Source organism: Anarhichas minor, unplaced genomic scaffold (assembly GCF_050575085.1).
Source record: "Anarhichas minor isolate MPS153535 unplaced genomic scaffold, ASM5057508v1 ptg000026l, whole genome shotgun sequence".
In the NCBI taxonomy this organism is placed as follows: domain Eukaryota; kingdom Metazoa; phylum Chordata; class Actinopteri; order Perciformes; family Anarhichadidae; genus Anarhichas; species Anarhichas minor.
In genome coordinates, this window is record NW_027466472.1 from 13,577,988 (window position 1) to 13,595,167 (window position 17,180).

At 45.5% G+C, this 17,180-nt stretch overlaps 1 protein-coding gene across 1 annotated transcript; it reads left to right on the forward strand.

Moving 5' to 3' along the window:
- Positions 1 to 887: 887 nt before the first annotated feature.
- On the forward strand, positions 888 to 16,908 carry zbtb16b (zinc finger and BTB domain containing 16b). Its single transcript, XM_076100485.1, has 6 exons — positions 888 to 2,068; positions 4,691 to 4,788; positions 7,173 to 7,259; positions 14,460 to 14,630; positions 15,744 to 15,911; positions 16,679 to 16,908. Exons 1-6 carry the CDS (start codon positions 891 to 893, stop codon positions 16,906 to 16,908), a joined length of 1,932 nt encoding a protein of 643 aa, XP_075956600.1. The 5' UTR covers positions 888 to 890.
- Positions 16,909 to 17,180: the final 272 nt, after the last annotated feature.

Here is a 17,180-nt window from a genome sequence, read left to right on the forward strand (position 1 = left end):
TGTTTGAATAATAAAGGTGGATTTGTGCGTGTGCACCTGATGCGCTCTGATGTTGCGGTTAGTTGAGGATGCAGCCTGTCAGCATCGCTCGAAGTGCTGCTCAGTGGTCCGACAACAATCATCATACAGAGTCTTAACCCGCTCAGACAGTCATTTAGGTCTTCAAATGCGGTGAACATACACGTGCTTGTGTGAGGATTGAGCTTCATTACCATGCGTTCATCAATTTGATAGTTTTATAACTTATTTAGGGTTTTTTAACAGAGCGGCGTAATTGCTTTGTATCTAATCATGAACGTGCGCAGCCTAAATGAACTAATCAGCCCCTTCAAGGCGTTTGTTAATAGCGGGTCTACCTGTTGAGGACACGGGCGCGCGTGTGTGCGCGCGTGTGTGAGGAGGTTGACAAATTGAACCGTCACCTCTCAGTATGCAGACGTTATTACAGCGACGTGACCGCTCTCAACGAGACCTCAGACTAATCACCTGCAATGGAAACTGTTGCTTTGTGCGTATCGACCTGTTGTCTGCTTTTGGTTCTTAATTAAAATACATAAACATGTAGGGCGCATGGAATAAAACCCCCGAAGAGATCAAGTGGTGGTTTGAATTTCAAATAATATGTCTTTAATTTGGTATTTTTTTTGATAAATATTTATTCAAAACAAAAATTGATATTGATAGATGATGGATGAAAGTGTACACTGGAGTTTAAATAACAGTCTTTTGCATCACATTGAAAGTGAGACAGCCACTAACGATCCTCTGCCCTTCCCCTCCACCCGAACCACAGACCTACAACTATAGCTGAAGGCAAGTGAAGAAGGCAGGACAGCCACACCTCATGCGTGGGCTCAGCAAAGGTCCGAGTGGATACGGGTCTGACAAATATGGGTGTGCTCCAGCTCCACAATCCCACTCACCCCAGCACGCTTCTGCAGCGTGCCAATCAGTTGCGTCTGACCGGCACCTTGTGTGATGTCATCATCACGGTGGACGGCCAGGAGTTCCCGGCGCACCGCACCGTCCTGGCCTGCACCAGCAAAATGTTCGAGATCTTGTTCCACCGCAGCAGCTTACGCTACGCCCTGGACTTCCTGTCCCCCAAGACCTTCCAGCAGATCCTGGAGTACGCCTACACCGCCTCGCTCCAGGCCACAGCCGAGGACCTGGATGACCTGTTGTACGCCGCTGAGATCCTGGAGATCGAGTACCTGGAGGAGCAGTGCCTGAAGGTGCTGGAGACCATCCAGGCGGAAGAGAGCGAGGAGGTGGCGGTGAAGACTCCCACCTCCGGAGACCACAGTGACCACAGCAGGGCCAGGCACTGGAGGCACATGTTGATGTCCAAGAAGCATTCCATACAGGATGGACCCAACCGCATCAGTCCCACCGCTCTACACCACCTGGCGCTCTACCACATGACGGAGGGGAGCTCTCCTGGCTCAGAGCCCAAGACGGCTCCTGAACTGAGCCCCAAGTTGGACACGGAGGTAGACATGGAGAGCTCCCTGCAGCCTCAGCGTGGCAGTTCAGAGTTATCCCAAGCCTCAATCCTGGATCCTGGCAGAAGTATAAAATCAGAGACCATGCAGGTGGATGATGCCAACGGCTGCGAGGGCAGGTCCTCCAGCACTGGAGAGGGAAGCTGCATGTCAGACCAGCCCAGAGATGAGGGCCCGGGGACGCCCCTGAGAGGCAGCGTGATCACCAGCGCTCGGGAGCTGCACATAGGCCCAGAAGACGGAGGACAAGTGGTGGGGAACTCCCTCGACTGTTTCCCCGGGATCTCAGAGAAACATCTGGCCTCCATATACTCTGTGCCCTCCAACCACACAGGGGAGGGGATGCTGCCAGTGTCTCTTTCAGTGGCCCCGTCCCTGGGCGTGCCGCTGGACCCGAGGGCCTACAGCGGCCTCCTGCACCAAGGCTTGCTGCACAGGGAGCTCCTCAGCAGGCTGGGCCAGTTTGCAGCAGGGATGAGGCACGAGGGCCAGGCTCAAGGCCAGCAGTGTTGTGGCGAGTGTGGGCTTCAGCTGCACAGCAGGCAGGCCATGGAGCAGCACAGGTAACCTGCACAAAACATCCATCAACACCACTTTTTTTTTTTTTACACACATTTTTTGCTACACTATATTTTAAATCCATTTTCGCATCTCGAGTAATGGAAAATGAAAGAACATGAAAATTTGAGTCCAAAATCTAATAGTCACTTGTTAAATCCAAAAGAAAGAGGGCTTAGCTTTAGTCTCGGTGCCATTTTTCATGACACTTCTTCACTCGCTGCTCAGCGTCTTTACAGACAAACGTCTGTCGAGTGTAATAAAGGTTTTAAAGGAACGTGCAGGTGCATGTGTGCTTGTGCGGCATGATGAATGTGAGCTGATTATGCTGTTGGGGAAAGCATTGGACACGTGTCCCTTGAATTGAACTGCTTCTTGGTCTGCAGGATTTCTCCCCCCCCCACCTCCCCAGCATGTGAAAATACTATGAGAGTTAAAAGCTGGAAGGGGCAACAGCAAATATGTTAATTTATTCTCAGGGACACCTGCTCTCATGTCTTAACAGTGAGACATCTCGGCAAGTTTTGAATCGGCTCTTTGTCGGGGATTTGATATAAGGAAGCCTTGGTGTCGCATAACGCTGTTATTTACAGAGCTTTATTCTCTAGATTCTGTTTGATTATTTGTGCAGAAGCGTGCCCCGCACAACAGGCTGCCTCCCAGGCTATTTGATATGCATTCCTTTGCATCAGTAGAGAGGAGCCTCTCAGCAGGGACCAGACTGGACGCTTCAGCTCGATGATGGATAACTTCTGCTTCACGACCTGCTCTGTTGTTTTTTTTTTTTTGTTCATTCCTCCTTTATTCCCGAGCTTGTCAGTTCAGATTTTGTCATTGTACGCTAAAAAGTTACCCACTATCTCAGTGACAACTCTCATTAACTTGATTGCAGATGTTTATAATTGTGCGTGCTTGGCAGTGTTGTGACTCATCACTAATCATTAGAAACAAGGAAATCTGTGAGCCGAAAGTCGTAATTTCGCAGTTAGCTCATGATTAGGATCACAGCCCTTCCCTGTCCGCGCCCCGTGGCTGACATTTCAGCCTCGTGCCGCTCCAGAGTTGTGTTGAAAGCGCCCGGTGAAACAGAGCATCCTGTGGGATATTTAGTGATGCGCGTTGCTTACTCATGGAGACAGCCAGATGTCCGCAGGTAGAAGGAGTTACATTGGTGGCACTGCTTAAGGATGTAATGAAGTTTTTGTAGGTCTGTAACCAGGTCACTGAGCATACACACCTGGTCTGCAGATTGACATTTTGTAGTTGTGTTGTTGAAGAAGGTTCTCCGTGGATAGTGTTCGTGGGAACAAGTACAGATAATTGACAGATTTGGTTTTGAATGTTTGCTTAATTAGTCCTTGTAGAATAAAGGAACAGAAAATAATGAAATTTAAAAAAAAAAAAAGGCGATGCCTTCCGAACAAAATTAAAACTAGTTTTTCAGTTAATTTTTTAGGGTTATAGGAATATTTAGCATGTGTGAACACAGCCTGAATTCACAGAATTTTGAAAATAATTAGCTTCATTTTTAGGGGTTGAAATAATACCACTATTTTATTTATATATATATATATTTTCTTGGGGTATTTTATGTTTTTATTATAGTGGAGTGGAGACAGGAAATAAGACGAGAGAGATGGGAGATGAAATGCAATAAACCTGTCGAGCCGGACCCGAACTGAGACCGTGTGGTTACATGGTCAGCCTGTTGAACCGCTACACTACCAGGACGCTCCGCATTTCTCTTCTTTAAATCATTAACTGCGGAGAGAAAACAGGAAATATATACATCGCGGTTAGACGGTTGACACCTCAGACTGCTGGGCCATCAGCATACCCAAAATAAAAATAAATCACATGAATGCTCAAATTATCATCCTTTTGTGCGATCTTTAAAATGACAGTAAAACGCCAAAAAACCTGTTAGTGCTCCTGGAGCACGTAGCTCCAAAAATATGCTTTTCCCATAACATGTTCATGTTGATTTCAAGCATGCTGAGTTATATCTCGAGACTCATTCGTTTTGACCACAGAGTGTATTTAATCGTGGAGTCTTTTTAGGCTGTTAGCAGGGTGATATAAGGATAACAGTACAGATGCCTTGCATGCTTGGATGTGTGTGATATGATATGATAGGTTTTGCTGCCGGCAGAGCTTCAGCGAATCATCGTCTTTTTCTCCTTTTCATTGCCGTTACAGGAGAAGTGTATGTGTGTGTGTGTGCATGTTATGCTCGGGTGTGAGTTTGAGTGCATGTACTTAATGTGTGGTGTGTTCTTGTGTGCATGCCCAGTGTCTTGCAGTGCTGGCGGGTGGAGGCACGCGTATGTCTGCACTCTGAAATTAGCCAGATATCCTATTGTCTGTGTTCTTTTAGCATTCATGCGTTGTGATTCACAACTCCAAGGGCCTCTTACACTAATGATGTTGCATTCAGCGATGGATTCTTGACGGAATTAAAACATGCTCCTCTTGTTACGAGGACAATGATGCTTCTGGGTTAGGGAGACCTTACGGAAAGAAAAAAAAAAGGACACAGAACCGAGATACTTTTATTATCACAAGTGCGCACTCGCTCTGTTCTCGTCCCTGTTAACACGCTCGCATTTGTGTTTGTCTTTCCACAGGAGGCTGCATAACGAGGAGAAAGGCCACGGCTGTGAATACTGTGGCAAACACTTCCAGGACAGCATGCGGCTAAGGATGCACATGCTGTCTCACACAGGTACTTAGTAACTCTTACACTCTCATCTCAGAGTATTCAGTGCTCATGAAGCCTCTCGATAGTGCGGCCTTTCAAATGCACCTGTTCATACTACACCCCCCCCCCCTCCTCCTACCAGTTAGTGCTGCTCCGAATACTTGGATCATGCTTTCTTTTCCATGCTTAGGTCCACGTACCTCTCCCTCCCTCTCCTCTGCGTCGCTCTCTAGTCTCTCCCTCCGTTTGAATCGTTTCTGTGGTTTCTTTTTTTTTTTTTTTTTTGGGAGACTCTGGCAGCTCACCAGCTCTGCCCCTTCTGAGTGATGACATCATCAGCTGCCGGCAGGCCTGGGTGTTCTGCCAGTGTTCCGAAGCGTGTGTGATGGCTCGCTCGCAGATGTGTGTCCAGGAACACACTGTACCCAAATGCAGACTTAATCAGACCTGACTGCTCTCCCAGCTACTTTATCCAAAATAGAGAAAGAGGAGCGGGGGGGGGGGGCGGGGGGATGGGTGAGGAGGGGCGGGGGGGGGGGGGGGGGGGAGGGGATGGGTGAGGAGGGGGGGGATCAGGGACTAAAAATGAAACTAAAACAGAAACAGAAACCTCAGTCGGAATATGTGTATAGACAAGGCGAGGTCCCTGTCCTCTCCAACGTGACATGCTGCTGACAGATGAGAGGGAATCTGCTTCTTTAAACTTCACCTGAGTTGTCCTTTTATACCCTCTGCGTAACCCCAAACACACATATTGTCTTGCAATACCAGCAGATCTACGACAACACGCTTTGATTTTCAATTCACAGTGACATCCGCAACAGCAGCACCTTTAACCTAATTTGAATTTTTGTATAAACTCTCCGCATCCCGATGTGTCAACCCGTAATACTACAAAAAAAAAAAAAAGAAAGAAAGAGAGAGACGTGGATCTCATTTCTTTGTCACCGTGTATTTCGGTATAGCAGCCTTAGATCCCGCTGGTTGCTAAGGAGCGAGTGCTCCGCTGCTCTAATGGGCTGATTTGGTATTCAGCTCGATGCTGGCTCTTATTTTGGTATGCCAGACAAAGTGTTTTGATGGAGGACGATTGCAGCTGCGTCTGGAGACAGTTTGATGGTTTATGGATGAGAGCACACTCCGTGCCTTTGACTGCACAAGACAATGCACTATGTTCTCTTCTTCCCTTATCACACAATCTCGCACAACACAACACACCACACTGGACAGCGTCACACAACATCAGCATCTACAACACTGTTCTGGTATTACTCCTATTCCACTTGGTGGGGAGACTACTTTCCCACCAAGTTTTATTTTTGCACAGTGTAACAAAACGCACCGGTTCCAAAACAGTAACCAGTTTGTTTTCAAAAAATTGTTGTTTTTAGAAATGAACAGATTGGGGCTTTTTTTTTTTTTCGTTATTTGTGAGCAGCACTGGGAACAGTGGCACAGTGTCTGTGTATCGAGGCATCGTAACAGTTGAAAGAGGACCACATTTAGGCTGTAGCGCTCAGAGTTCCCGAAGCTTGTGGGTGTTTTAATGAGTCATTTTAACTTCATTTAAAGCCAGCTGAGCAGAAAATAGATCAGTGAATGAGCCCTGGGCCAGTATGGATCTGCAACCGATTTACATCTCTGTGAGAGCCAACCCACATCCAAACAGCTGTGTGCGCCCGCGTGTGTGTGTGTGAGAGAGAGAGCGAGAATGTGTGTGTGTGTGTGTGTGTGTGTGTGCATATCTGTCCTATGTGTCTGTCTGTGCAGGTGTGAGGTGAGTGCAGAACGAGGATTGAACATTTCTCCGAGCAGTATGCATACTTGTCTCTTTCATGTCTTCATCAGAAGAGACAAGGGCATTCCAAAGGTGAACTGGGAACTGTAGTTACAGTGCATGCGATGGGATTTGGGGTGTTGACTCTGAAGTGGGTTTTTTTTTGATAAAGGGATGTGCCGCAGGCGGGAAGCGTCTGCTGTAGAGAGAACACCCAGTCCTTCTGTGGCCTCTCAGGCAGACAGTCTGCTCACTGTTCAGAGTCTGATAACAGGGCACGGTAAATAAAACTCTCCAGCTTGGCTCTTTTTTTTGTCAAGAAGAAGGGCCGTTGCACCGTTTGGTGCTTTTGTTTGTCCTGAGTTGTGTTTTTATGGCGCTTTCCTCTACTCCATTGTACTCCGCGCATTTGCTTCCTTATGTTCACACCTGAAAAGCACAAAGTGTGTGACAAGCGGGGGGGCTCTTTGGTGACTTTTGAAATGGGGCGCCTTTGTTCCCATCTTGTCCCTTTTCCCCACAGTTCCCTTTAAATGCTAAATGAACTGACTGACCCTACAATCACAAACACACGCGTTTGTGTTTACTGTCTGATCAAGAGACCTTGTTATGAATTTGATTCTTTCTACAGCTCCCGCAGAGGCGCTGGTGTGTGATCAGTGTGGAGCGACATTCTCCTCAGAGGATGCTCTGGAAGCCCACAAGCAAACACACACAGGTAATTTACACACACACACACATTACATCAAACCTGGACAGCATGCATTGACCTGTCGAGCAAGCCGTGACTACGGGAATTGCACTCGTGGGTCTAAACTTGCTTGTCATGCTAGCTGGGTTAAACTGTTCCTGTCATGATGCTCCATAATTTATCAACATGGAGGTGGGAGGCCCCTCTCACATATCACCCACTAATATCTCTTGGCATCCAAACCCACTGCATGCCACTTTGCTACAGCCGTGGCTTTAACAGCGCCATCATCACAGTGCCAGTATTACAGTTTCACAGGCATACTATCCTCACCTCTCGCGGTGGAATTAATGACCTTACACTCACACTCGACAACAAGATAAACACCTTCTGTTTATCAACAATATTAATAAAGAAAATGTTTGTATTACAACCTTGTATCGTCCAGCGAATGACTGGCATTAACAGATGAATATAGTTTCTTAATAGTTGTGTTTTTGTTGGCCGAGCGGCTGCACGAACCTGGAAGGTGACTTGTGATTTCCGATCTTGGATCTTTGCAGTTTGGAACAAACTGCCTGAGGAGCTGAAGTCGTTTTCATCTTTTAAATCAATTCTTAAAACCCACATTAATAGACTTCTGTGTTATTAGTAGCAAGCAAGCTGCAACTTATGGCTTTCTAGGGAGAGGAAAAGGGAAACAATTAGATAAGGCAATATATGAAACAAGAACAATTAATTCTATAACCTGAAGTCAAGAGCAGACGTTCTTTTAATCAGTAAATTAGTATTACTATCATCAAGATTGTTATTATTACTTCTAGTGCCACTTTATTACTATTAATATTTTCGCTATCAACTTCAAATGTGTTATCTGAAAGGGCCTGCCCGGGTCAAACATAAAACACCGATTTTAACCTAAGATACATAAAACATAATGATAAAACTGCTAAATCTCACCACACACGCTAACATGACACCATTTACATCAGTGTATCAGTTATGGACAATAAAAAAGATGTGAAGCCATTTTGCCAGGTTCGGTTGCTTACATTTTAGCATTCTTTGGTTGTTTTTTATTCTCTGCCAACATGGCTTTCTCAGTATTTATAGCTCTTTGATTGATAAGGGAGGAAACTTCCCTTGAATAGTTTGACCCTTAAAACTTTCTGAACAAAAGCTTAAAAAAAAAATCTGAGTAGATAAAACATTTTACAATATATATTAATTATTAAAGCTTGTTGGTTTATTTTAGTCGATTGACAGAAAATGATCTTGATAACTGATTAACCGTATTAACCGTAAAGGATTCTTTTCAAGCAAAGTAGCCAAACATGTTTCTGTTTCAGCCTCTCTAAAGTCAATATTTGAGAGTAAAATTAATATCTTTGATATTTTTGGCTTGTTGGTTTGACAGAAGAAGCAATTTGAAAACGTCCCCTCTGACTCTGGGACATTTTGATGGATACTTTGAACTATTGTCCAACAGCTAAATGACCAAAAGATTCATTGATAATGAAAATAATGGTGAGTTGCAACCCTTTAGGGAGGACAAAAAAAACAACCTATGACCCATTGTTTTCCACACAGTGATGATAAATACTAAACAACACGATCAGTCAAATATGAAGCCACGACCTGGCCAGTTCCCAAAGCATTGATAACTGGTTTATTTATTACAAGTTTATTTTCATTGATACGATAAAGCCTTAACAAGTAAGCCTCGAAGTGAAGCGGGACTTTACTCTGGAATAATATCCCATTAGCTTAAAGTGAGAAAGACAAAGCAACACTTGTTTGACTGTGAAAAATAAGTCGCATTCTTGTCAGACGATACATATGCCTGACAGTGTCTGAATCCACACCTTTTCTGCTACTGTCAGAGAAAGGCGATAACCCTCGCAGGAGCATTGGCATGTAACTGTAACTCCAGGTGGCACACACAGTATGAATACTTAATGGCTGTGGACATGGAGGGGTGTTAACGATGCCCAGAAGATTCTACCCTCACCTCCCCAAGTTGTAAACATCCAGAGCACGGTTTCAGCTTGGCAGTGCATCCACAGCAGGGTACGGGGGGGCATTACTCCCTCGTTTTTTGACACGATCTCAGCTCGCTCGACTGTGACGCATGACCCTTCATATCTCATTGTTGCTCTCACGGCCTACACCAACATGTTACAGGTAATTAAATCAGCTGTGTTAAGGATATGGCCCAGGATCGCTCATTGGCAATTGTGCTGCCTCGGCTTTAATTTGCCGTGTGGCATAACCAGTGAGCCGCATGAGTTTCCTCTTAGCTGATTAACACTTGTCGGACCTCAGCAGCTGCAACACTGCTGTCCACCTCCTCTGGAAGGGAGATAACGCCGCTTTTGGCAGATCTTACTCTGAAGCAGTTTGGCAGCACTGGCTGGCGACAGTGAAAGTCTCTTTTCGCTGTTTTGATATGTCAGAGGTGAATAGCCGTGGGTTGCTGAAGTTAGAGATCAAAGAGGGGGTGGAGGATTTGGGGGCGGAGTGGACTGCGGGAAGGGAAGGGGGTAGGGGGCATGTGAGGACTTCCTGAGGGCAGGAGGATTGCTGCTGGTGTTGGATGCCAGGACTGAGAGGAAAACAACATCATGTGCTGCTATTTACTCCTCACCACAGCACTGTCATCGTCTCCTCTGACCTACTTGTCGGTGCCCAAAATAAAAGAATGGATCTGTCTCCGAATTGCTCTCACAACAAAGGGGTTTGTTTCATCAGAGCAAGTCAAAGGCTCTGGGGCACCCAGTTCTCAATTTTGGAAAACCCAAGACTAGCTTATCTACAGCACGCACAGAAATTGACTGTATACAGTGTGCTTCAAGCCTGCTGGCTGACCATTTTGCCACTTTGCCTTCAAGGCAAAGGCCATAAGAGTGCTGCCTTTGTGTACTCACAGCAGCTGCACTGTTTCCAGACATAACAAGCTGCCTCATCAAGTGAATAATATTACCTTCTGTCCGAGCCCTAATTAAACGCTCCTGTAGCTCATTCAGATACAGCCCCGGCTCTATAATGTAGACCTTTTAGCTCCCCTGGTTGTGTGTCCGTCATCGTACTGCACCCTCCTGTTAATACCCAGCTGTAATTCATACAAGCCTTAAACTGATTTGAACTGTGCTCTGTTTGACCATTGCGCCCCCAGTATTTATTTGCCCTCGCTGTCATGATACACAACCTGTCCTTTGGCATCGAGCGAAATATAGTAGATGGAGAAAATATTGTAAACATTCGAGGAATCGAGGCGAATGAAACCCGCGTGTGACCTCAATGAACCGATCCACGGAATGGTGGTTAAACACGAGGAACGTATCTCTTGTTGCATTAATTATTAAGTCGGTTGTTCCTCACTCGGGTAGATTAGCAGTCTGCTGATGAGCGCCCGGGGTTGTTTAAGGTACTGTAGTGTTTGTGTATGCGCTGCCTGCAACTGCACAGGGAGCCGTCTGCATGAACGCATACAGTAGCGAGGTCATGTGAGGTCTATAGCAGATAATGTAGCCTGCATAACTGTGTATGTTCTACTGGGGTGATATCAGTGAGAAAGTGAGCTCACTGTGTATGCACTGAGCAGGGCCTTGGGACATAGTTAATAGTGTCTTCACATTGCATACTCCAGCTAGAGGACATGATCAGCCCGTGATGTAATATTGTAAATTGTGAAATCTGTGTGAAATTCCCTGCCCTCTTGCAGGCAGCCGGAGATTTGTTTTGCTTTGACTTGGCTGTCATTCACAACTTAACTGAAACAAATACCCTTAATAGGTCAAATTCTGCGCAAGCATCTCTTTAAATAACGCAGGTCAAATTAAATGTTTTGTTCCTATGTATTCCAGCAAATGTAAAAGACAGATTATTCACAAATCAATCATTAATCGGTGGGCTCGGGACGCTGAAGTTTGGATGTACGCAGCAGAAATTATACAGATCTGCGGTCGTCACTGAATACAATCTCTTGTTCAATGTGCAGTGGGTTTACTCCCAGATTCTCAGGGTGGGAAAACCTTTGTTTGCCGCTTGAAAAGAAACAGGCTGCGCTTATTTGTGAATGAAGGGATTAGCTTGAACACTTCACCCCAACAAGGACCATGATCCTATCTGGTTGCCTGGACACATGGTTTTGTTTCTTAGGCAGCGTGAGAGCGTGGCTGGCTCCCACCTCGGGTTGGACTGAATAAGTGGCAGATGTGTGAAGGCAGACCATGTTAAGTCACATGAGCATACACATGGCCTTAGTAGAGATATGCTGAAATAGCATAGCAACCTCAGACTGTCTTGAATTACTAACCTAATTGTGCATTAGACAAGCAGCTCAGTCATATAATGCACACAGTCAATGTTTATATTTTCTGCCTCTCAGCAGATTTGCTTGAAAGCAATCATTATTCCCACTGTTAGGGCTCCCTCCCAGTAAACACAATGCTCAGTCTAACGCTCCAGCCTTTGAGGAATACCATTGATTACATGGTGTTTACCCCATTGAGGGCCAAAGGTCAGGGGTCATCCTGTGCCTTTAAAAACCCAAATCCCGAGCCCATTGTCCGGTTAAGGGTGAGAAAGCAGGGGGCAATGACCGCCAACTTTAGGGCTTATTCTCTCATAAAGAAGCTCCTCTGCACTTATTACCAAAGCTTACTGGAAAACTCTACAACTGCAAATCCTTCTCCTTTGAAAAGTTAACAGAGCGCAGCGAGGCGAAATGCCACCGCTAACGCATACAAACACTTCCTCGCCTCCGAAAGGTTTTTTGTTTACACTTCAAGATATTATTTTGTTATTTTTATTTTCAGCGTCGCCTGCGCAGAATCAAACCGAAAGCGACTGCTGAGCTGTTGTCACCGTGTGACAACCTGAGATCAAGAGTGAGATTCTTGTGACAGAATGTTTGTCATATTGCTTCACTCAAGTTTCGGTATTATTGGTGACAGAAGGATCAGGTTATACATCTGTGAGAGTCTGCGCGTGTGTCAGGAGTAACGGTTTAACCTCCACAAAGAAACTGGGGGAAAAAACTGGTAAACCTTCAGAGCCGACAGAAGAAAGTATGCAGGCTGCATTGAAACACGCATTTACAATATATGCTAGTTAATGAAGAGAGGGTAGAGAGTCTGATTAAAGTCGCTTTGACGTAGCTACAAGGTGTTTAATGTGTTATTCAGCTGTTTGAGGGCTCTGCTCAGACTGCAGCTAGGGTATCCTGGATACATCGGAGCAGGAAGCACTCCCCCTGCTGGCTGCAGCAAATATTACAAGAGAAACTGGTCAAAGCGGATCCGCATCTCAGGTCACGCAGAGACTGCAATTCTGTGCCTTTTTAAATGCCTTTATCCATTTTTGGATGGATCATTATCCAGGCTCCAGTGTTGCACAGTGTCTAGTGAACTGGCATTAGTTAGGTATGACTCAGACAGAAAGGGAAGCTGGTTGGACGGTGAAAGGATTTCCTGTATGGTCAGCGAATAAGAGGAGTGGAGAAGGGCTCGCAGAGGCGTTGAGAATGGAGGGTCTTTTGTCTTCAACTAAAATATTGTGATCCGCGGGTGAGAAAGAACTTTGGTCATTAGGCGACAGCATGAAGACAGGGATTGTAGGAGTTGCGTGAGGAGCCTATGACTAATGGGCTTGGTCAATGAGGGCCTGAACCTCATTGTGTGCCCTTTGTGCAAAAGTCCACAGGCTAAAGCCTCTGAACAGGTGCAGTTCATTCCACCGGATCGCCTCCCTGCAGGATTGTTTGGATCAGGGAATGTCTTTCATCCTGTCTTTTTTCTCTGTTAATGATTACGAATGATCAGTTCTATTAGTGCCGTTTTTTTTTTGGGGTGAAAATTTCAAATACTAGGTTTAAAAAGAAGCCCCGTCATTTCAAAGACGAGGCTTTGTGCCTCTCTGCCAAACTATACCAATACGTGACATGTGGAGTCTGAAAAAGCGTCTTGCTTTGTTTGAGCAAATGGTGACACGTGGATTAGAAAACAATACACAATGAATGTTTCTGATTTTTTTCCTTGAAAATGTGAATTTGCTTGATTTGTTTCCTTTTCTTTCTGCTTTCAACAGGCTTGCCTGTTAACTTGATTGAACCTAAAGCAAGTGTCTGACACTCTTCCCTCTTAGTATGAGTGTGCTGTATCCCTTTCCCTGCGTTAATTCCAATTTAATTGCCAGTTGCCTCAAGGCACTTCAATAACAGTAACAAATGATTTGATTTAGTGGACCTCATCAGACTGCATTTTAAATGCGACACAGCAACCCCACTTGAATTCCAATGAAGTGCTGGCACAGTCCTCTGTTTACTAATGATCCTCCGCTGGAGATGTCTGATTGAATCTGAGTCAGGAGCAATGGGACCTGCTAGCATTGTAAATGATCTGCAACCTGAGCAGACAGAGAAATAAGGACCTCATAATCTCGCATTAAAGCCTCACTCTCCAGGACATGCACAGTATGTCCAATGCAGCTGATTAACCAGTCCCTCTGTCTTACCCGCATGTATGAATTTGCATCGGTGCGAATGCCAGAAAGGATTTGAGTGCTGGCGTACGCAGCCCGTAGATCAAGTGTTGACTGTATGACAGCCAATGGATCTTCTTCACATAGCCATTTTGACTTGAGCTACCCTGCCAGCGACTCCCTCTCTGTATTCCTCTCCACACTCTGTGCAACAGGAAAGCAGCCCCAAAGAGATGCCAGGTCACACGCAGGATTAAACTGGATTGTGTTTTTTCCTGCAGTCCTGCCTTTAATGGCTTGATATCACTACTTAACATTCTGCACAGAGCGCATGGAGTAGGCATCATTTAGGGTGGAGCTACTATCAGCCGCTCTTTGAGCACAGAGACAGAGGACTTCACAGGCTGGAGCTGACTCCTGATGGGGAATGAAGAGAATAATTACACATCTAACACACCAGGAAGGAGCCATTGATTGTGTGATTGGCATGCTGTGCATTGTGTGGGAAATTCTTAAAGAAAACAATGACTTTCATGGTTTAAAATAGAACGTATAAAGACTCGCAGTTGAAAGTGCCTCTGGGCTTTTAGGGGAGTTAGTTTAGGTAGAGGCACTTGCTCTTTGAAAGAAGCTTTTCCCTCTGAGGACTCACACAAAGTTGAAGTGACCCAGTTTCCCCACTTACGGCCCTGTCTGTGTATGGTACTGAAATAACTGTGCGTCTGTGTCTTGTGCGTTCTCCAGGGACTGACATGGCGGTGTTCTGTCTGCTGTGTGCAAAGCGCTTCCAGACCCAGAAGGCCCTGCAGCAGCACATGGAGGTCCATGCAGGCATGCACAGCTACATCTGTAGCCACTGCGAGCGCCCCTTCCCCAGCCACACGACCCTCAAAAGACACTTGCGCTCGCACACGGGTAAGAGACGGATCATTTGCACCGTCATCGCCGCCTATAGTGTTATCTCCTGTACTAAAACATACGCATGTGGTGGCAAACGCAATGCATATTTTGAAAAAGAGACAAAGACAGCTGTTTATTCTTGTATATGGGTTCATTTCCTTAGGTTACTGGCTTTTTTTTTTCCGACAATTTGCACGCATCCTCTCCCACCCTCCTTTTCCCTTCTCTATGAGATGACTCACCTCTCTGATGACAGAACTGTACCGTTATGGCCGGTGCATATTTTGGGCAATTTCATCCTGTTTATATTTTGGGTTCTTAGACAGCCTTTGGGCTTCTGCAATTCACGGCTGTCAGTTCTAGTGTGGTTCACCCAAAATGATAGAGGGAACCCAAATAAATATTGAAGGAAAAGCAAATGGAAATGACTTGTCTGTGTGTTCTACCGAGGGTGAGTCTTAGTGCCGCAGGAGACTTGAGAGATATTTACTGAAAAGATGTCCCTCTTTCTTCTTTTACCTTAAATAACACTCCCAGCTGTCAGGATGGCTTGATGTCTAGACAGGAGAAATACATAATTGATGTGAAGAGACAGAAGTGAAGGGAGTTTTGGCCATGGCAGCGTATCTTGTTTGTATGGCATTCTGCTTGGAAGTAACATTTTGTAAATGTCATCTGCTCCACAGTGGGGTGGGGGGGGTGGGGAGGATTGGGGAGAATCGGCCTGTAATGAGGAGAGCAATGTATCCTCTGACTTGGCTGTTGCTGTGGACACTGAGATAATGAGGCACATAGGTCATTGAAGATGAGTCAAACCCTCAGCCTCGGAGAGAAATAGATTAACTACAGTATAGAGAAGCGAGCAGTGCATGCCTGGAGGACTTTTATTAGCTATTAGCAGACAGCCAAGAGGAGTGTCCTCGTGTCATAACATTAGCAACGTCTGAAAGCACATCATTTCCCTGCTTGATATGCATGTGCAGAACGGGCTTTGTGACTATTTGACCTACGCAGCCACATATGCACCCGTATACCATGTCGTGCCGAGGATAAAGCCTTTAATGCGTCTCACGATAATGCACCGTGCTGGTGTTGGTGGCTACTGCGGTGACGCAACTGTGTTTTCAGGCGATCACCCGTTTGAGTGTGAATTCTGCGGGAGCTGTTTCAGAGACGACGGCACGCTGAGGGGCCATAAACGCATCCACACAGGAGAGAAGCCTTATGAGTGCAACGGCTGTGGGAAGAGGTTCAGCCTCAAACACCAGCTAGAAACACACTACCGTGTCCATACAGGTGAGAGTCCAGACAGGAAAACACACTCAAACATACAAGTTAGCAAGGTGTTCGGGGGGGTTTTAGTTCTACTAATGGGGGTGATTATTAAATATCTTCCAATTTAAAACGATAAGGCGAGTGGTAAAGTATTTTGTTTTTGTCTACAAATCCCATAAATGGACCGAAACCAACAATTCATTTGTTATTTATTTGTTATTTTACTGGCAAGTATTGCTTGTGTAGCTTATTTTGTCTTCATTATGATGAACACGGCCTCCATATGTTATTTTTAGAGTAAAAAACAGCATTCAAATCCAATCGAAATTGGGACTAAATACAGTAAATTCTTACAGCTCATTTTTGATCATCTTGATGGTTTGCAGCTTTTAAAGCTATTTTACAGTATAGTAAGTGTAAGCCTACAGAGCGCTTTTAAATATAATTACGTGATATAAAACAAAACACGACAGAACCACTGATTTAGATCGTTAAGATGTGCAACAGGTCTAAATTGTACTCCAGGCTGCAGATTGTACTAACTGCTACCTGATTCCTTGCTGAGGTCAGAGAGAAACCTCTGTCGTACTTGCGGTGGATGACTCTGACTGGCCAATAACTAATTAGCAAACCGATATAGCTCTAATCCTAGAGCACTAACAGACACAAACACCCCACAATACCTCAACAAGTACAGTGGACTGAAATAAGAGGTGAGTCCCGTTTCACCTGGCATTCCCTCCGGCTCCGGGTCGACAAGGTTAATGCTGTATTGTTGAATTTTTCAGGTGAGAAGCCATTCGAGTGTAAGCTGTGTCACCAACGTTCCAGAGACTACTCGGCTATGATCAAGCACCTGCGCACTCACAACGGAGCGTCTCCGTACCAGTGCACCGTCTGCCAGGACTTCTGCCCGAGCCTGGCCTCCATGCAGAAGCACATAAAGGGCCACAAGCCAGAGGATGTGCCAGCGGACTGGAGGATAGAAAAGACTTACCTGTACGTCTGTTACGTCTGAGCAGGACTTAGACCCCCCCCCCCCACCCCCCCGCACACACACTGTCACTGTTGGGTGAAAACCTCGTAACTCCAGTGTTGCTGTTTTTTCATGCTGAAAGATTACATGTCTCTCTATATAGGTTTAAAAAAAATAATATTTCAGACTCTTTTTGGATAAACTGAAAAAAATACATTGTGGTAAGTTGTCATTCTGGGAGATACAAGGTTTTTACCTGACAACTGAGACACGCAAGCACGAATACAAATGTGTGTACACACTAGGGCTCCAAC

Bases quoted from the DNA above. Each gene is read 5' to 3' on its own strand.
- zbtb16b (XM_076100485.1), top strand. From the start codon at position 891: ATGGGTGTGCTCCAGCTCCACAATCCCACTCACCCCAGCACGCTTCTG. The intron at 7,260-14,459 runs GTAATTTACACA...TGCGTTCTCCAG, and splicing joins CCACAAGCAAACACACACAG to GGACTGACATGGCGGTGTTC. The intron at 15,912-16,678 runs GTGAGAGTCCAG...TGAATTTTTCAG, and splicing joins ACACTACCGTGTCCATACAG to GTGAGAAGCCATTCGAGTGT.